This window comes from Amblyraja radiata, chromosome 14, assembly GCF_010909765.2.
Source record: "Amblyraja radiata isolate CabotCenter1 chromosome 14, sAmbRad1.1.pri, whole genome shotgun sequence".
Lineage (NCBI taxonomy): Eukaryota > Metazoa > Chordata > Chondrichthyes > Rajiformes > Rajidae > Amblyraja > Amblyraja radiata.
The window spans coordinates 32,921,623-32,943,269 of NC_045969.1; the positions used below are offsets into that span (position 1 = coordinate 32,921,623).

Below are 21,647 nucleotides of genomic sequence, written 5' to 3' on the forward strand. Positions count from 1 at the left end.
GAGTATTTGCAAACAAGCTGTGCATTTTTAACACCTTTCCGACCGAGACCCGGACAGGGGTCCCACAGTTGCAAAAAAAAAAATGCATCAGAGTTTGGCGATGAAGACGACGACAGTGGTGGGTGGGGGTGGTGAGGCGGAGCTGAGGTCAGAGCGTCGGTGCCAAGGCGGAGCTGCACCAAGTGGAAGGCCGACGGTGCCGGGGCGGAGCTCCGCCGAGGGACCACAGTGCCAGGACGGAGCACTGCAGTGGGACCATTCAGTGGGCGGTAGACAACGCCGGGGCGGAGCTCTGCCGAGGGACCACTCCGTGGAAGGCGGAGCTGCAGGCTGAGGACGGCGTGACGGTGCCGGGGCGGACCTCCGCCGAGGAGCCACTCGGCTGAGTGTTGACACCGAGAGCGAAGCTCAGGCTTCGGCGGCGACAAGATGACAAGCAACAGATGTGATGTGATTGTCATCGGCGGCGGCATCTCAGGTCAGCCTTAAAGTTCAGTTGAAATGCCTTGTAAAAAGCGGCGAGGTGGAATGAGGTAACAATGTGTGGCAACGTGCGGTGTGCATGTACCACTCTCGGCAGCTGTGGTTACCCGGGTGCTGGTCACAACGAGAGGTTTAGTGGCCAGGGTGAGATTAAGGTCAGTGCTGAGTTGTTGATAGCCTTGCATTCCTCCTTGGACTGAAAAATAGTACCGTTGCTGGTATCAAAATAGCTTTACCACTTCAGCGTTTGATTTTGCCTCCCCGCAATGTTAATTAACTTAAGGCCACTTACAGAACCACAATTTAACAAAAAACTAACGGATTGCAACGTTTTGCACAAACATCCACCAACGTGCAGTCACTAATGCTCCTTGGAGTGTGATATTTTTTTAATCCACTGTTCGGAAACGTTGTTTCCTGTACATTAGCATTGTGTCTCGTTCCCACTGTTTGCGGTTTTAACTCGGCATTCTGCAATAATAACCAAAAATAAAGTAGTGCATTAATATGTTTCATTCGTACACCCTTGACATTGGCGTTCGTGATTGCCACATTCTACCAACAGGCAGGGGAGATGAAGGCGAGGTGGTTGAGGGAAGGGTGGGGAGGAGAGGGTGGGGGGTTGTGGAGTAACAGGGATCAATGCTGAGGTGCTTTATTTTAATCCAGTTATATTGCTGTTGGTTTCACCTGCAGAGTTAGAGTCAACTGCAGTGATCAACAGGTTCTGGAATACAGCCATTTAGATAATGTTAACAGCAGAACCTGTTCAATCATTAATTTAGTATTTCATATAAACAAGCAATGCAAGAACATTTTATCATCTTTGTGAGGATCTGATATAAGAATCTATATAGAATACAATAATACTTTATTAGCCAAGTATGTTTTGGATTTTTGAGGAAACTCAGTCAATGAGGTTATGTGTTAAGAACAGCAACAATTTACATTTATTTAAACATTTTTAAATGTAGTAGATTACTTCAAGGCACTTTTTGGGGGTGCGATAAAATAAAATGTGTCATGGGTCACAGGACAATTGTCCAAAAACTAGCTAATAGGTCGGTTTTGGAGAGCGTTGTAAAGGAGAAAGAAAAAAAAAATAGAGAGTCAAAGAATTTGACTACACGTATTCAAATAGCATGACTGTTTAGCAGCATGTAGACAAGGAAGAGCAGGAAGATCAACTGTTGGGCGGGTGCAGTGACAAGTTGCTGAAATCATATCAGCAATCCATCTTGAAAATGCTTTGGCCACAAGCTGAGTGGAACCAAATGAAATGCATCCAGTACAGTCCACTGGCACAGTCAACTGTTTCAAGAGTTGTCCTCAGGCCAAAAGGACAAGGAGGAGTCACATACCACCACCCTGTTCGGCATCTGTTATTTTGAGTCTTTTCAGTAATGTGGAAAAGACAAGAATCTGGTTTAGGGTTGCCTCTTGATTTGGGTAAATGATGGATGGGGGGGGGGGGGGGTGACAGGATCATGAATAATATAGTTGAGAAAACAGATGATGGATGAACAAAGAGGGAAGAGGAAAGAAGGTACAGTATCTCTCCTACATATAAATCCCACCAAGCCTCTGACTAGAGATAGATGCAGGTTCAAGATTCTGGCAATGGCTGGCCTCGAAATAAATTTGAGTTGCTTGTCATGGTGAAGGATATAAAAACATGTTGTAGAACCATTAGTCATGTGGTCTAACCCATAATGAAAGGTTGGTGAGCTTTACTTGGATATCTCTCAAGAGCCCAGTTTCAGAAACATCAGTACAACTAATGGAACCAATACATTGAGTTAATTCTACTGTTTTTTTTCTTAATTTTGATTGAAAATAGCCTCCCCCCCTCCCCCTCCCTCCCTGACCTGTATCCACACATCACTTCCAGGCTTTGTCCTGCCCCCACCTCTTGTTTGTAACTTTCTCCCCCCTACTACTTTTATTTGTTTTTAAATCTTTAAATGGTCTCGCCCCGCCTTACCTCTCTGAGCTGCTTCATCCCTACGCTCCTGCCCGGTGCCTCAGGTCAGCTGATCAGCTGCTCCTGGAGGTACTGAGGTCTAAGCGGAAGCTCAGAGGGGATAGAGCCTTCTCTGTTGCTGCTCCGACATTATGGAACACTCTGCCGTTGCACATCAGACAGGCCCCCTCACTGTCCATCTTCAAAACCAGTCTTAAAACCCTTTTCTATTCCTTGGCTTTTGACCCTGCATGAGACTTTGCTCCTGTTTTAGTGTTTTTAATGTTTTTTATTGTTTTTACTCTCTTTTTTAATGTTTTTATTGTCTTGTAATAATTTTTTGTTCATGATTAGTCATGTACAGCACTTTGTTGCAACAGTGGTTGTTTTTAAAGTGCTTTATAAATAAAGTTATTATTATTCTATTCAGTTTGAATAAGGAACCCAACCCAAAACATCACCCACCCATGTCCTCCACAGATGCTGCCCGACCCACTGGGTTATTCCAGCACTTTGTGGGTGTTTTTGTACACCGGCATGAACTAAAACTCAACATTCCCACTTATTGAGACTGTTCTTTCTCTCTAACCCTAAAGGCAGCTGATTTGGAGCCAAGAGAAATGCAAATCCATGCTACATCAGAAAATGATACCAAAATGATCTTTTGACTTTGGATGCTCTCCCAGGCTTCATTGTGAACTGACAGAATACAGGTTTCAGATCAAGCCCTTAACATTTTGAAATCCCAGATATGAGAACGTGAGTCACATTGCTGGTATATTAATCCACGTCAAATTCAGCAACCATTGCACATGCTAAATTATAGGACTGGGATTTCAAATTGAAATACAATGCACACGATTTTTGAAAATAATCTGGTGTTCAATACTTAAATAATTTTAAAGTACAACTTTCAGAATGTAGGACGATGAATAAATACACAGGTACCTGATTGGAATAAACAAGATCGTTGGCACCGTGTAGAGCTGCTGCCTCACAGCGCCAGAGACCCAGGTTTGATTCAGACATCGGGTGCTGTCCATGTGGAGTTTACACGTTCTCCCCGTGACTACGTGGGTTTGGCGAGGTGCCACTGGGTGTAAATTAAGTTCAAGTTCAAGTTCAAGTTAGTTTATTGTCATGTGTCCCTGTATAGGACAATGAAATTCTTGCTTTGCTTAAGCACACAGAAAATAGTAGGCATTTACTACAAAACAGATAAATGTGTCCATATACCATGATATAAATATATACACACATGAATAAATAAACTGATAGTGCAAATAACAGAAAGTGGTTGGTAATAATCAGAGTTTTGTCCGAGCCAGGTTTAATAGCCTGATGGCTGAGGGGAAGTAACTATTCCTGAACCTGGTTGTTGCAGTCTTCAGGCTCCTGTACCTTCTACCTGAAGGTAGCATGGAGATGAGTGTGTGGCCAGGATGGTGTGGGTCTTTGATGATACTGCCAGCCTTTTTGAGGCAGCGACTGCGATAAATCCCCTCGATGGAAGGAAGGTCAGAGCCGATGATGGACTGGGCAGTGTTTACTACTTTTTGTAGTCTTTTCCTTTCCAGGGCGCTCAAATTGCCGAACCAAGCCACGATGCAACCGGTCAGCATGCTCTCGACTGTGCACCTGTAGAAGTTAGAGAGAGTCTTCCTTGACAATCCGACTCTCCGTAATCTTCTCAGGAAGTAGAGGCGCTGATGTGCTTTTTTGATGATTGCATTAGTGTTCTCGGACCAGGAAAGATCTTCAGAGATGTGCACGCCCAGGAATTTGAAGCTCTTGACCCTTTCAACCATCGACCCGTTGATATAAATGGGGCTGTGGGTCCCCCTCCTACTCCTTCCAAAGTCCACAATCAGTTCCTTGGTTTTGCTGGTGTTGAGGGCCAGGTTCCCAATATCATAATGGAAATGAGGCGTGCCACAACAGAATTTGTATGAAACATATCGGTGCTAGAAATTAATGGAGTTGACAACTAGGCTAATTGATACTCTTGCTAATTATCATACAAAACCTCTTCATGACCATTTTTAATTTCTTTGGCAGTTTGCCCATCAAATGTTTTGAAGATGATTCGTGAATAATAAGCCTGGGCATTTGAAAACAGTGCAGCAATCTTGAAGCAGCTTAACCGAGTTGAGGGAACATTCATTATAAATACTGACAGCCAAATTTCTTGCAGCCAAGTCCTGAAAAAACACATTGAAAAATTGAAGGGCAGTGATGTAAGTAAGAATAGAATGTGCATGAAGAATGAAGAGAGTTTTCCTGAAGTGTTGTGTTTTAATTCTCTTGTGGGATATAGGGTTTCTGGAAAGGTCAGCATTCGATTCTCAAGATAACTGTCCTGGCAAATGATGAGGAAACAGCACCTTAACACATTGGGGTTAAAATGCACCACACTTACACAAGTTGGCTGTGGAGTTGCAGGAATTGTGTGCCAATGATGATGAGGTGTGTTTATACATCCATGTCAGATCAATGTATAACATGGAGGAGAATGAACTGCTGGCAGAATGTGAACACAAGCCTGTCCTCATCAACAGAGATAGATAGAATTAGATAGAATTTATTTGCCACACAACCAGGGTCGGTGGAATTTGGGTTGTCTGCAGCGGTACAATAATAAAGAACACACAACCACAATAAAAATGTAACACACCATTCACCACAGCATTCATCACTGTGGTGGAAGGCACAAAATTTGGCCAGTCCTCCTCCATTTCCCCCCCCCCCCCCCCCGTGGACAGGACCAGAGTCCAGAGTCAGTCCAGGATCGGCTCTTCCTCACTGGAGACCGCGGCTTTAAGTTGGTGTAGGCCGCAGGCCGGCGGTCGAGATTTAAAGTCTCCGCCGCAGCCAGAAGCACCGCAGACCGCAGGGCTGCTGGTTGAGAGCTTCAAGTTCCTAGTCCACATCACCAGTTCCCTTCGCACTGATGGAATGATCAAGAAAGCGCACCAGTGAATTACTTCTTTTGGTGTCTGAGAAGATTTGATATGCCCATGGAGGTTTTGTCGAACTTCTCCTGATGCACTATGGAAAGTACTCTGATGGGATACATCTCAGCCTGGTACGGCAACTGCTACGACCACCTGGTGAACATCGCAGACTTGTCACTTCCTTCCATCCAGTCCATCTTCATGTAGTGTTACAAGGGGAAGGCAGGAAGTATCATCATAAATGAATATCTCTGCTAGCTGATCCGAGCGGGTCCCGAGGAAGCAGACAGGGATGCTATCCAGAGTAGTAGTGTTTTGTTTGGTGCTATTTTAGTTTGCACAGCGATCTTTGCATAATCCTGCTGTTCTTGCACTCATTGTTGTACTTGCCGTGTAACACTGTGTGTACTGTTTACCCTATGAGCTTTATGTGAACAAGCTATTTCATTGCACCCTGGTGTATATATCAGTAAACTAATCTGAATCTGATCTTGGGCTGGCTGTAGTACTGCCATTGAAGAATGACAAGTCGAAAAGGTTAACAGAGCATGAAAACAAAGTAGTCAACCACTTGCATCTCTACAAGGCCATGAGTGTCAACTCTGACATGCAGACAGTGTTAAATGACTAATTAGAACCTCATGTTCAGTTGACCTGATATAATAAGATGTATGAAATGACTCGGTAAACACATGTTCGATTCTGACTATGGGTGATATCTGTACGGAGTTTATACGTTCTCTCCATGATCATGTGGGTTTTCTCCGGGTGCTCCGGTTTCCTCCCACGCTGCAAAGACGTACAGGTTTGTAGGTTAATTGGCTTCGGTAAAAAAATAGGAAATTGGTTCTAGTGGGAAGAATAGTGCTGGCTTGCGGAGATTGCTGGTGGGCCGAAAAGTTGAGCTGAAAAGTTCAGAGTGTTTTTGCCAGTGTTCCTGTTTTGCAACTTTGTATCGAAGTGTGTGGAAGCTGTGGGGAATGATTTTAACAGGAAAAAACATTTTAAATTCAAAGCATTTTAAAATATTTTCATTGATAAATCGAGAAATAAAGCCTGGTATTTTCAGATAACTAGATTTTGGGAAAAATCTCTACTGGAATATGTAAAAATGTTACCATTACCGCGTTGTTTTTTCATGAAGATGTGATTACACACGAACCAACAAATACACACACACACACACACACACACACGCACACACACACACACACACACACACACACACCCCCCCCACCCCAAGATCAGACTTTTAATGGGTACTAGACCAAGTGGGACCCGTTGGGTCCCGTCCGCTCAACGCGAGGGTAAGGGGCGGCCTGCGGCATCGCACACACACAATAACCAACCCCCGACATACATACACACTCTAACCAACCCCCCCCCCCCCTCCCGCCACACACAGTGCCGGATTTACGTATAAGCTAAACAAGCTATAGCTTACGGCCCCCACTTTCTAGGGGGGCCCCCCGAAAAAATTGATGGGCCTCGAGGTCTAGGGGGGCCTCCGGCCAAGGCAGAACACCTACCGTTCAACTCTGGGCTGCCCCCCTCTCTATCTCTCTCTCTCCATCTCCCCCCGCTATCCGTGTCCGGGCCGCCGGGCTCCACTCGCTCCTCATCCGCCGGCACGGCAGGCCGCCTTGCACATGCGCACAACCACAGCCAGCACATCATCGGCCGCCCTGCGCATGCGCACTGCAGCGGCAACTGGTCGGCGCTGGGCACTTTCTCCCTCGCTTTGAATTGTGGGAGATTTGGCCGCCATGGCTGTCCAGTCATTGGGGGCCTCACAAGTGGAACAGCTTAGGTCCTCTCTTCATCTAAATCCGGCACTGGCCACACACACACACACACACACACACACACACACACACACACACACACACACACACAACCCACGCTGAACGTATAAACTCTATACAGGCAGAACTTGTAGTCAGGATCAAACCTGGGTCTTTGGCACTGAGAGGTTGCAACTCTACCGCTGCGTCACTGTGCCGCACAATCTTTGGTTGAGAGCGCGGATAGGACAATTAATTCAGTGTGATGATTCTAAGCATGAGGACAGCCTAACTTTGAGACCTCTGCTGAACAGGGGGCCACGTTTAAGCTTGGATATCATCAAGTGTAACAATAATAATGCAAGGAGAAGAGCAGCATAGACTGGAATCATCATGGAGATGATAGATGATTGCAAGCTGGTAACCAAGATGTGCTTGATGCGAAAATATCCCGAGGTGACGGCTGTATCTAAGAACAATGATGCTTAAGTGTGTTGATCCTACAGTCTGGAATAACAGTTTAAAAAGAGTATTATCTACAGCCAACAAAAAACATAGCCACACATCTACATGGTACCAGTACAATGCTATATGGTACATGCTATATGTTTGAAATGGATTTTGGCAAGAAACGAGGAACTACAGCTTCTGGTTTACACAAAAGGACACAAAGTGCTGGAGTACCTCAGTGGGTCAAGCAGCATCCTTGGAGAATATGGATAGATGACGTTTTGTGTCGAGACCCCTTTTCAGACTGATTGTAGGAGGCGAGATAGGGTTGCAAAGCTACAGGGAGGAAAGTGACAGGAGGGAGGAGACGAAAAATAGGTGGGAGTCTAGGTGGAGCAGATGGGAAAGAAACAGGGGGGAAGAAAAGGGAGGGGTGTGGGAGAGAAAGGGGAGAGGGTTTTAGGGGGATTTAGTAGGAGGTTACCTAAAATGGGAGAATTGAATGTTCATCCAATGCGTTGTAACCTAGCCAAGTGGAATATGAAGTGTTGTTCCTCCAGTTTGCATGTGGCCTCACTCTGGCAATGGAGGAGGCCCAAAACACAAAGGGAATGGGAGTTAAATGGTTAGCATCCGGGGAAGTGGAAGTAGAGGAAGTGCACATGAACCCCTGTCTCACCTGGAAGGACTGCTGAGGTCCCTGGATGGAGGCAAGGGAGTAGGTGTAGTTGTCACATTTAACAAATCTTTTGGGAACTATCTCTGGATGTGAGTTCCATTTGGGGGTCGGGTCTGTGTTGGAAGTTTGATAGAAAAATACATTAATTGACGTGAGGATGATATACCATAGCACTGTAGCTACTCATGGTTCAATGTTTCACTTCAGTGAACTTGAGATAGATCTCTGGTTTCATATAAATGGTACAGTGAGAAAAGTGCTGTAGGTTTGGGTTGGAAATCCCAGTGTCTCCGGCACTGCTTGGCATCTGTGGGCTGCAGAATCAAACCAGTGAGGTTTCTTGTGGTCCACCAAGGCTCTCCTGGGGATGGGTCCGTGTCCCCGACCCAGAGTTTTGATGTTTGCTTAATGTCTCTGTATTTCATTCATGTGGGCTAGCATGGATCATCAGCTGCAAGAGGTGGGGTTTTCAGTATAAATACAAGACCCCAGTGCCCTTAATACCCCTTTGGATAATTAAGGGCAAGAAACCATAAAGCCCAGACTTCATAAAAGGATTGCCTCCAGATTCAAACTAAATGGCAGTAACTGCACATCACAAACTGTGACAGAAAGCTCTATGAAAGACATTAGATATAAGCAGCATTTGGAAAAGAAGCCATTCACAACATTGAGTTTTTATTCCATCCATAAATAGACCTTGTATAGGAAGGAACTGCAGATGCTGGTTTACACCAAAGGTAGACGCACAATGGTGGAGTAACTCTGCGGAACAGGCAGCATCTCTGGATAGAAGGAATGGGTGACGTTTCAGGTCGAGACGCGAAATGTCACCCATTCCTTCTATCCAGAGATGCTGCCTGTTCCGCTGAGTTACTCCAGCGTAAATAGACCTTGATGATTTGAATTTTATGACAGCTGAGTTCATTGTACAGTCACTGAGGGAGTAATGACCTCTGTACTTTAATGGCAATGTTAAACTTTTATTTTAAATGCAGTGAATGATTTACTAAAGTAACAGCTAGTGGAATCTTCGTAGAAGCACAGGAAAGATTTTGTAATTACACCATCATAGTTATTCTTAGCCTTTGATTAAACTATTAACATGTTAGCATAGTTAATGTTTGCTGCCTGTTGAAGATAGTGTTGATTTGATAACTAAAGCAATGCCAACAATCTCTGTAAATACACAGTTTCCTTCTCTTATTGTAATTAGTTGTTGCAAAGAAATGTATAGGTGTTTCATCCAATTTTGATGCATAATTCCTCAGTACTAAAAATTCTTTAATATATTGGTTAAATGTGGGGGAAAGATTTAATAGGAACCTGAGCGGCAACCATTTTACACAGAGGGTGGTGGGTGTGTGGAACAAGCTGCCATAGGTGGTAGGTGAGGCAGGTACTATCACAGTGTTTAAGAAACATTTAGACAGGTACATGGATAGGATAGATTTAGAGGGATAGGGGCCAGACTGGGACTAGTGTAGGTTGTTGGGCCTGCATTAAGTTGGGCCTGCACTATGACTATATATTCAGAAGCCGCCTGATCTGCTGAGTATTTACAGTATTTTCTCTCTTTCCCCCTCCCCCCACCTGGACTCGCACCCATTCCACTCCACCCTCTCCCCCCACCTGGACTCGCACCCATTCCACTCCACCCTCTCCTTCCACCTACATTCCTTCCTCTGGCTTCACAATTTGCAACTCTTCAATCTTTTTGTCTCACACTTTTTTTTCATCTCCAGCCTTTGTCCAACCATTTGCCTATCGAGAAATGTTGTCCTGCCCCTCCTCTCTTCCAGCTTTCTTCTCCCCTCCCCTCCACAATTGGTCTGAAAAAGGGTCCCAAACTGAAACATCATCAAACCATGTTTTCCAGTACGAGGTGTCTTTTTTTAGTTTATTTTATTATTGTTGGGTGTACCAAAGTACGGTGAAAAGCGTTTTAGTTGCATGCTATCTAGTCACCGAGAAGACTATATATGACTACTATCAAGCCGTCCATAATGTACATTTATAGAATAAAAGGAATAGCCTTTAGTACAGGATTACGTTACAGCAAAGTTTGATTTAAAGATAGTTTGGGGGTCTCCAATGGAATAAATGTCTCTTGGTATGTTTTTCCAGTCACTTACCTTGACAGAGGTGCGATTTTTCTCCTTGTCGCATCTCTATCCCTCCCCCCCCCCCCCCCCCCCCCGAGGCCTACAACGTGGAGTATGCGGCCTCTCATGGAGCAGCCCGGAGCATCAAGCCATGGGTGCGGAGGGAACTTACCATCGCAGAGCCTGAGATCTTTTGCCGAGGATCGCCAGTGTTGGAGCTCCAACCGCGGGGCCTGTGGACTTTAACACCGCAAAGTAGCGGTCTCCGGTAAGAAGCGGCCGACTCGGGAGCTCCATGTTCTGATCCATCCCGACACCAGAGTTTAGATCATGCCGACGCGAGGGCTTAAACAGCGGACCGTCGGCAATGGCCCCGTTCAAAGGCCCCGACCACGGGTGAACAAAGGAGGAAGATGACTGAACTTTATTGCTTTCCATCACAGTGAGGAATGTTGATTCCACTGTGGTGGATGTTTGTGTTAAAATTTATTTTATGTGGTGTGTGTAATTTTGCCTTTTTACTTTGTATGGCTGTATGGTAACTCAAATTTCACTGGACCTTAATTGGTACATGTGACAATTAAATTGAATCTTGAATCTTGGGAGGTGCGCTCGAGTATAGATGTAGAGGATGAGAAAGTGGGATAACGCAGTAGTATGAATGGGTGATCAATGGTCAGCATGGATCTGGTGGGCTGAACTTTGGGCAGTCTCTAGGGAAATCATCACACTACCCAGACGAGGGCCATGATGTCAGCGTAATGTCCATGTAAATATACAAAAAGGAAGCAGAGTGCACTTCTAGTTGTACTGTGACTGTTCAACCCCCGCTGTAGTTTGCATATAAAGGTTCAAGCTAGTAAGGGCAGAAATGGAAGCTGTAGAAGTGGAGTGATCTCGAGGAGTGTGACCAATGCGAGTAAAACCACAGACATATCAATAAGAATTGTGCAAAGAAGTTTGAGTTTCAATTTCACAATGGTCACGTCCAATTTTAGGTTTCTGCTTTTTAAACCTGTTAACTTGCACTGATTCCTACTTAATATTCCACATCATGTGAAGCGTTGGGCTGATATCCTCCACCACCCCCTTCCATCTTCATGGTTAGGTTTTCCAAACATTACTAATGCAATTCTGAGTTGTGTTCAAAGTTGGACAGCTTTACCTGGCAATGTAGACATTTACTCAGGGAATGGGGCCTTTTGGGATAAACTATGAACAGGATTTTAGCTCATTCACAAGAACTTTGAATTTTGAACTTTAGGTGTCCATCTGTCTCTGCAATATGTAATCTAATTTATGTCATTTTAGGGTATGATATAAATGTAAATTGTTATAGGGTTTAATATTTGGCAATGGCTTCCCATAGGACAATGACATTCGGCCTGCCAAACAACAACCGTGCTTTTAAAACATAAGACTGTGCCCTTTAGAATTGCTTCCTTGTTTGATTTCTTCATGCTTGCACAGCTATTTCAAGTTTATACAGTATATCAAGAAGGCATCAATAATTTACCAAACAGTTTGCAAAGAGATATGCAAGCAAAAAGTATGTAGAAAGGAACTATAGATGCTGGTATACACTGAAGGTGGACACAAAATGCTGGAGTAACTCAGCAGGTCTGGCAGCATTTCTGGAGAAAAAGAATAGGTGATGTTTTTGGTAAAGATCCTTCTTCAGACTGAGGGTCAGGGGAGAGGAAACGAGAGGTATGAAACGGTACAGAACAAATCAGAGCCGGCACTGATGGCCAAGGAGCCCACAATGGTCCACTGTTGGCTGTGGAAGAGGTGATAACGAAGGGATACGAACAGAGAAACTAACAGGAACACTAAGTTGTAAATTTCCTGATGATCAACTTAGTGTCTTCTGAAGCTTGAATGCAAAAATAGTTAAATATATACAATTAGTCACATTCAAATTGGTCATGTGAATTTCCAGTCCAGTATGACCTGTTACAGTGCACACAGAACTGTTGATGTCATGGAAGAGTAGAGCACGGGAGGAACTAATTGCACTCATCAATTCCGTGGCAATGTTTTCAGGAAGTAATGCAGGTAATCCCACTCTCTGCCTCTGTCTGCTCTGGGTGGTCATAACTAACCTGAACTTGTTGCCCGTGAACCCTCCACCTGCTCGGGTTCTCTGGAATCACATCTACAATATCAATACTCATGACTTTATGAAGCTTTATCATATTTTTTCATTAATCCATATGCAAAGAACATACCCATCTTTTCCAGTCTAACAATAAATACAGCTGGAATCATTTATTCATGAATCATTGTAAAAATATCTTCTTTGTACCTTCCCAAAGCCTTAGCTTCCTTTATGATTTATGGATCAATAAGGTAAATCCTTCTACAGCACTCCTCTGAAGCCTCAACATCCTTTATGAATAACGGATTAATAATAAGATAAATGCTCCTTCAGGGTATAAAGTAGGAAGGCATCTTGTGGAAGGAACAAGGAAGAAGGACTAAATTGCTTTTCCTTGTTTTACCTTTTATAGTCCCTTAAATAAAGCTGCAGGTTCAAATGATTAAACGTGTAAATGAAAAGAAAGCAAAGAAAGAATCACATAAACACAGAATATGACCTCAGTATGCCAAAATATTTTGCAACCAATTAAATAGTTTTGAAATGAATTTTCTGTTTCTAATGTGTCCTGATTCCTAATCCTAAAAGTAATTAAACAAAACTTTAGACAGTCCAGTCAAGAGTGTGTAATTGTCATATGTACCAACAGCAAGAATAATTACATTTTTACTTGCAGCAGCATAACAAGCTAGTAAACACAATGCACCTAGATAATATATAATAAACAAAAATTCAATAAATTAATAACCCCGATATTAGTGCAACAATGCAACCAAAGACAGTCCGTAGAAGTTGATAGTCAAGGTGAGTGTTATATGGTGTTCATAAGTCTAAAGTTGTTGCAAATTTCTTTTTTGCTTTCAGCTGACTGGTTAACAACCAACAAAAGCTTTTCACTGTACCTTGATACACATGACAACAAAACCAAACTAAACAATAATTCAATCTCAAAGTCTGTTCTGCTAAATAGTGACTATTTGTACCGTACAAGTGCCAGGCAGTGACTGAAAGAGTGTCAGGATACCCAACTAATGTGTCTGTGATCAAACGTCCTGTGGGCAGGGTGGGGGACCAGGATTGAGTGGTGATACAATTGCTGAGCTAGTTGGAGGATGTCAGAGGTGATGCCTCCTTCATTTAATACCTCAGCTACTGGTATTTCAAAGCTTCCCTGTTGATGTTTGTAGCTCTGGAATTTTACCCCCTGAAGGTAAGGTTTAGCAGTTAGATCCCTTTCAGGATAAAGCAGCCCTCTTAATTGATGCCCATCCACAATCATAAACATTGACTCTTTCCAACTCCAGACTGATGTGTTTGGTGTCAACACTGGACCATCATCATATGTTCCAAAAATAAAGAAATATGACTGAGATCATAATTTTCATGTTTAAATGGATGCAGAAAGCCATCCTGTAAAAGCCAAGTTTCTGGTTTACAAAAAAGGGTCACAAGTTGTAAGATTTTTAATGGAGGGTCTGTAGTTCAACCTGACTGAGTTTGAACAGTTATAGTCATTGGCAGTCATAGTCTTCCAGCATTCCTTTCTGTTGTGTCATCCATTTCCTGGAGACCAAGTTGTACCCTAAACACACATACTACAGTGTAACACAAGATTCAGTTCCTCAAACTATAACGTGTGGAGAGATGTTCATACATATTCTCTAATTGGAACTAAAAATATAATCCTAAATTTTCTTTAATCAGCAGATTTTTTTTTGTTTGAACTAATGCTAAAAAAGTCTGTTGCAACTATCAAACTCTGTTAATGGAACATGAGAATGGGTCAAAGATCTTGTGTATAGTCTGACTAAAGTTTAACCTTCTATATTCATGTATTATAGATTATTTTATTAGTTGCCTTCTGACAGAGGGTTAAATTCCTTTATTAGCCTTTAAGGAACTGTAAAGAGTAATTTTCTTTGTAACTCTGAACTTTGTTTACTTTGTAGCATTTTTCAATTTCTGTCAGAATAGAGCAATTCCATTCTAAGCTTTAAGTGGGGTTAAAAGTTTTTGTGCAGTTTCTGAGCTCGTGGTATAAAGCCAATAGCTAAGGAATGTCTCAGCAAAAGGAAATTCTTGAGTGGGAAGGTTAAATCGGTGTGTTATGGTCCATGTTAGAACAAATATCTTCAGGAATCAGCAGCAATATTTAGAAGTGGGATCTCAAGAATAGAAATCCCTGGATTACTGCAAGAGTACAATGTTGTTTATTCCCTTTAACCATGGCTGCAATTCAAGTTTGCTGTGAGGTTGCAATGCCTGGTAATTTTGGAAAAAATCATCAGTGCCCCTGTAACCTTATGCCCCTGTAACTGATGGTTTCAATTGCATGAGAATTTCCAGATACACATTAGATTGAAAAGGTGTGGCAGCAGTTAATATGGTGGTGTTATACTGTATGTTAACATTAGAGGAAGCAGACACCCATCAGAATAGAACGTGCACATGTGCATTAGTGATAAAAGATCAAGTGAAATAATGGATGCCTCCAGTTAGGAATTATGCAACAAAATTATCTAAAATAAAGAAATAGAGATTAACATGGGGAATTTGGACTTCCTGAAAATTGAGTAGGCCTGAAGGATGAGTAAACAAGATAATGAATGTATTGCCGACAGCGTAATCAGTCTACTTTCGCACATGGTCTGTACAAAGTCCAAGAAAGGATCCTTTGTTGGATCAGGTGATAGGAAATGTATCGGCCCAAATAAGAGAAGTAAAAGTGGTCTTTTGCAGATTGTGGTTATCAGTGTTCAATTGACACGGAAATCGGTATCAAAACATGGAGGGGACAGGGGGGACACAATTCCTTTGGCCGCCGCGCCCGCATGCGCACACTCACTCACTCACTCACACACACACACGAGGCTTCGGAGGCTTCAGCCGTGGGCTCTATGGACGGTAATTAGTGACTGGTGACGGCAGTCGTCGAAAACATTGCGCAAGGCCCACAGCCAGCACGGAGAAGCAGCGCTAAATGCAGCTCAACTGCCTGTCTGGCTGGGTTAACCTACAGCCCTGCCTGGACTGACGGGATACCAGTCGGGCTGACGAGAGTTTTTTGTTTGACCTGAGCATGCAAATCAAGTTCCGCTCTGACATTTGCCCCACGGACATCTCCCTCCTCCAGTCCCAACCCTCCTACTTCCGCCTCTGACCGACACTTGCCTCCTCCAATCATCACTCTGAATTATCATGGTCCCGCCTCCATTGCCTGCTGACCGACGTCTCTCATCCAATCGGCGCCCTCGATCAGCAGTCCCACTCCCACTGTCTCACGGAAAGCGGAGATTTCACCGGGTTTTAAAGTCCGGTTTACAAAAAATGGGGGGGGGGGGGGGGGTCGTCCCCCACCTCAGAAAACGCGGGGGGGGGGGGGGGGCGTGTCCCCCCTACTCTCAAGTAAGGGGGAACATGCCCTTGGTGTTCAAGCAACATTTATTTGCCATCCTGAACATGAACAACTGTGATCATTTTATAATAATATAGTTTGGGATCATGGAGCATAGCACAGTACAGCACAAAGGACAGATCCAATTTCGATCCCCTCTATTTTACCTAATTCCAGAGCGCATGAATTTTGTTCGCCAAATCCCACCACCGTTTCCAACCCTCCACCTCTTTCTCCCATCCCATTGCCCCTTCCATCCATATCCCTTTCCTTTGGCTACATTTCACCTTCTTTCATATATCTGACACCCTTTTGTCTCCTTTTCACTCTCAGGCTCTGTCACTATCTCCACACATCTGCCAATCACCCCCTGCTCGCCCGTGTCCATCTATCACTTGCCAGGCCTAGCCTCTCTCCAACTTCTCTTTTCCTGCTTTCTCACCCCTACTCCATGGGGTCAAGGAAAGAGCGTTCACGTCGTGGCCCTGTTTTCACCAATCTTTCCACCACCACCCACAAGAAGCGCAAGACAGACACCATTGTATGCAGATGCCGAGAAGAGTGCTCAGCTCTGGCCGAACAACTTCTAATCTTGTGTGTGGACTCGATTAGAAGAAGACCCCTACTCCATCAAACTGAACAAGGGTCTTGACCCAAAAACTTATCTGTTCATTTCCCTCCACAGATACTGCCTGGCACACTGTACATGATGTAATTGTGTTCAAAATAAGGAGAAGAAATATTAAATATTAATTGGTGTAAAAGAACAATACTGCCTCAAATTGCTTGTACCAGGACATTTTGAAAATTAAAGAAACAGACAGAAGAGACCCAATAGTTACAGGTGTTCAGTCAAAGTATTAGTACCAGTCTTTAACTTAGGAAGGATTTAGAACGCATCATTAGAACCAAAGATACTAGAGGAGCTCCTCTAGTATCTTTGATTAGAACTATGTATCAGTCAGCGATACATGTTGATATTAAAAAGAATGGCAACATATTAAAAGGTCCAAAAAAATAGAAGACTCACCAACAACTGATATTTTAATCGTTTGGTCTTTGAAGAAATGTTGACATTTGTCTATGTAATTGACAATTTTCTGCTTTAATATATAAGGCAGATAGAGATTTTAAATCCCAAAATTTGGTAGACTTTTTGCGGTTGTTTTTTGGGTGTGTTGCCGAATACACCTGTAGAAGTGCAATAGTGCATGGTAGAGAGCATAGTGACTTGTTGCATCTCGGCCTGATTTGGTAACTCGAACAACCAGGAACGAAGGAGGCTGCAGAAAGTGGTGGACATTGCCCAGTCCATCACTGTTTTTGACTTCCCCACCATCAAAGTGATCCACAGGAAGCATTACCTCAAAACGATGCACCTCACTGCAGTTCTCCTCTGAAAGAGATTCAGAGCCATCGTTTAGGCCATTTGCCAGGTTAGGGCTGCCTGAGGCATGGTTGCTCCACCTCACTGGACACAGTGGCTGTAGGATCTGGAAGTTGTGTGTGACCATGAAAACAGTGTGGAGGGTGCACCTGAGACAAGGGCTACATCAAGCACAGGGTGGCCCATCATTGTTGAGGATGTCGATGTTTCTCTTCTCCTGTAGATGCTGCTTGATGGGTCGAGTGTTTATAACATTTCCTGGTGCTGAGGTTACTTACTGTGGTTACTTACTGCATACTGCAGACTTGGCTAAAAAAAATTGTTGTCATAGTTTAGCACAATTTCTGCCATCTTAGGTTTTTGCAGCATGACATCAGGTCCTTTGGCCCAACTCGTTCATGCTGACCGAAGATATTTATTTGAACCTTTCTAATCCAAATGTTTTGTGCCTCCCACATCTTCTCTGGCAGTTCTTTCCATATGCCCACAATAGACAATAGGTGCTGGAGTAGGCCATTCGGCTCCTCGAGCCAGCACCGCCATTCAATGTGATCATGGCTGATCATCCCCAATCAGTACCCCGTTCCTGCCTTCTCCCCATATCCCCTGACTCCGCTATTTTTAAGAGCCCTATCTAGCTCTCTCTTGAAAGCATCTAGAAATCCCACCTCCACTGCCCTCTAAGGCAGAGAATTCCACAGACTCACCACTCTCTGTGGGGGAAAAAGTGTTTCCTCGTCTCCGTTCTAAATGGCTTACTCATTCTTAAACTGTGGCCCCTAGTTCTGGACTCGCCCAATATCGGGAACATGGTTCCTGCCTCATTTGTATCCAAACCCTTAACAATCTTATATGTTTCAATGAGATTCCTCTCATCCTTCTAAACTCCAGAGTGTACAAGCCCAGCTGTTCCATTCTCTCAGCATATGACAGCTCCGCCATCCCGGGAATTAACCTTGTAAACCTACGCTGCATTCCCTCAATAGCAAGAATGTCCTTCCTCAAATTAGGGGACCAAAACTGCACACAATACTCCAGGTGTGGTCTCACCAGGGCTCTGTACAACTGCAGAAGGACCTCTTTGCTCCTATATTCGATTCATCTTGTTATAAAGGCCAACATGCCATTTGCTTTCTTCACTGCCCGCTGTACCTGCATGCTTAATTTCATAGACTGATGTACAAGGACCCCCAGATCCCGTTGTCCTTCCCTTTTTCCCAACTTGACACCATTTAGATAGTAATCTGCCTTCCTGATTTTGCTACCAAAGTGGATGACCTCACATTTATCCGCATTAAACTTCATCTGCCATGCATCTGCCCACTCCCCCAACCTGTCCAAGTCACCCTGCATTCTCATAGCATCCTCCTCACAGTTCACACTGCCACCCAGCTTTGTGTCATCTGAAAATTTGCTAATGTTACTTTGAATCCCTTCATCCAAATCATTGATGCATATTGTAAATAGTTGTGGTCCCAGCACCGAGCTTGCGTTACCCCACTAGTCACTGCCTGCCATTCTGAAAGGGACCCGTTAATCCCTACTCTTTGTTCCCTGTCTGCCAACCACTTCTCTATCCATGTCAGCACTCTACCCCCAATACCATGTGCCCTAATTTTGCCCACTAATCTCCTATGTGGGACCTTATCAAATGCTTTCTGAAAGTCCAGGTACACTACATCCACGGGCTCTTGTATGTTTTAATCTTATATGTTTTAATAAGATACCCTCTCATCCTTCTAAATTCTAGAGTATACAAGCCCAGCTGCTCCATTCTATCGACATATGACAGTCCCGCCATCCCGGGAATTAACCTGGTGAACCTACGCTGCACTCCCTCAATAGCAAGAATGTCTTTCCTCAAATTTGGAGACCAAAACTGCATACAATACTCCAGGTGTGGTCTCAGTAGGGCCATGTACAACTGCGGAAGGATCTCTTTGCTCCTATACTCAACTCTTCATGTTATGAAGGCCAACATACCATTAGCTTTCTTCACTGGCTGCTGCACTTGCATGCTTACTTTCAGTGACTGATGCACAAGGACCCCCAGATCTCGTTGTACTTCCCCTTTTCCCAAATTGACACCATTCAGATAATAATCTGTCTTCCTGTTTTTGCCACCAAAGTGGATAACCTCACATTTATCCACATTAAACTGCAACTGCCATGCATCTGCCCATCCACCCAACCTGTCCAAGTCTCCCTGCATCCTCATAGCATCCTCCTCACAGTTCACACTGCCACCCAGCTTTGTGTCATCTGTAAATTTGCTAATGTTACTTTTAATCCCTTCATCTAAATCATTAATGTATATTGTAAATAGTTGCGGTCCCAGCACTCACTGCCTGCCATTCTGGAAGGGACCCGTTGATCCCTACTCGTTGTTTCCTGTCTGCCAACCAATTTTTATGTCTATGTCAGCACTATCCCCAATACCATGTGCTCTAATTTTGCACACTAATCTCCTATGTGGGACCTTATCAAATGCTTTCTGAAAATGCAGATACATTATATCCACTGGCTCTCCCTTGTCCATTTTCCTAGTTACATCCTCAACAAATTCCAGACCGCCGTCTTTGTGGGAAAAACTGTCCCTCGAATCCCTTTTTAAATCCAGCCTCACTCTTGTATCAGACTTCCCTACTCTTGGAAAAAGACTGTAACTGTCTATGCTCCTCATAATTATATAAACCTATTTAAGGTCACACTTCAATCTGCTTCACCTCAGAGAAAACTTTCCTATCCTATGAAATCTCTCATAGCTCTAGCCCTCCAGTCCAGGCGACATCCTTGTGAATCTTGTCTTGTTTAATTTTCTCCAGCTTCATCACACGCTTCTCTGTGCGCAACAATTGAGTTAAATGTTTTAGTTATTTATTGCAGAGGGTTCTGAATGCATTGTTAAGTGGCATTGAGTATATTTTGATGCTTTTATGTACTTGGGATAAGATGGTGTTGTGGTATAATCCATCTTCCGGAATAGAAAAGATAATATGGTGAACAATGCTCATAATCTTGACCTTCTAATCTCTATACTTATAAAACTCTGATCTTGGATGTGTGTGTATGTGTGTGATGTTCGTTTTAACATTTCCTCGAAAACACGATGCGCAAACGGTGAAATCTTTACATATCAGTAGGGGGCGCTGCACTGGCAGCAGCCTGTCGGCAGCGTGTCCGTCTTTTTTCAACTTTTTAATTTTTTTTTAGTATGTTTAAAAGTCTGTTTTTAATGTTTCTTTGTGTGTTAAGTGTGGGGGGTGGTGTGGGGGGGTAAGGGGGAAACCGTTTCGGCCGCCTCTTCCATGGAGAGGCGACTTTTTCAGGTCGCCTCCCCCGTGGCCTAACAGCATGGATCGGCGCCGACTTTCCCGGAGACGCGCCCGGAGCTTCAGCGGTGGGCGCAGCGTGGACTCTCGGCACGGAGCGGGTGAGACCTCGCTGGAGGGGAGCGCTCCATTACGCTGGCCCGCGGCAGCCGGCAGCCTGAAGCCGCGGTCTGCAGAACTCCAGCTGGTGCGGCGTCTACAGCCCGGGATCTCACGTTGGGGTCCCGGGTGGAAGAAGAAGCTTTCACTGCCGGCCCGCGGCCATCTTCTACCGCGGGCGCGGTATGGACTTAACATCACCCCAGGAGGGGAGCTTCGACCGCCGGCCCTGCAGACTGCGGTGCTTCCGGCTGCGGCACGGCAGGTACTTTAAAACTTTGACCGCCGGCCTGCGGCCTACACCAGCCTGAAGCCGCGGTCTCTGGTTGGGAAGAGCCGATCCTGGACTCACCTTGACTTTGACTTTGTCCCTTACCATCTGGACGCCCGCAGCAACGGCTGTGGAGGGTGGTGGTCCCGACCACGGGGGAAAATGGAGGAGGACTGGCCAAGCTCTGTTCCTTCCACCACAGTGATGAATGCTGTGGTGGATGTTTGTGTACAATTTTTATTGTGGTTGTGTTCTTTATTATTGTACCGCTGCTGGCAACCCAAATACCACCGACCTTGGTTGTGTGGCAATTAAATTATTTCTTTCTTTCTTTCTTTCATATTCTGATTGAGATTTACGCCACGGTGAAAAAATCACCGTATATGAAAATTTCATGCATTATTTCTCGAGTTATTTATGAAAATGTTCACAAATCTCAAATAACTTAGAAAATAAACGAGATTGTCTCGCTGATGACGTCACAATGGATCTGACTGCCTGCCACTGCTCGCGCTGTGAGTGACATCACCCCTGTTCTGTCTTATGTACTTCTTGGCTTCTTAACTTTTACTTTTTAAAATTCGTCACTTAGTGTTTTTAAACTGCTGCTCAGATCGTGCTGCGCGCTCCACTGGGTTCCTTAGT

At 44.1% G+C, this 21,647-nt stretch overlaps 1 protein-coding gene across 1 annotated transcript in view; it reads left to right on the forward strand.

Moving 5' to 3' along the window:
- The first annotated feature begins 237 nt into the window (after positions 1 to 237).
- LOC116980644 (amine oxidase [flavin-containing] B-like) overlaps positions 238 to 21,647 on the forward strand; it is a 119,934-nt gene continuing 98,524 nt past the window's right edge. The window contains exon 1 of the mRNA XM_033033058.1: positions 238 to 478. Coding sequence (XP_032888949.1) covers positions 430 to 478 — 49 coding nt within the window. The 5' untranslated portion in view covers positions 238 to 429. The remainder of the gene's footprint in view (positions 479 to 21,647) is intronic.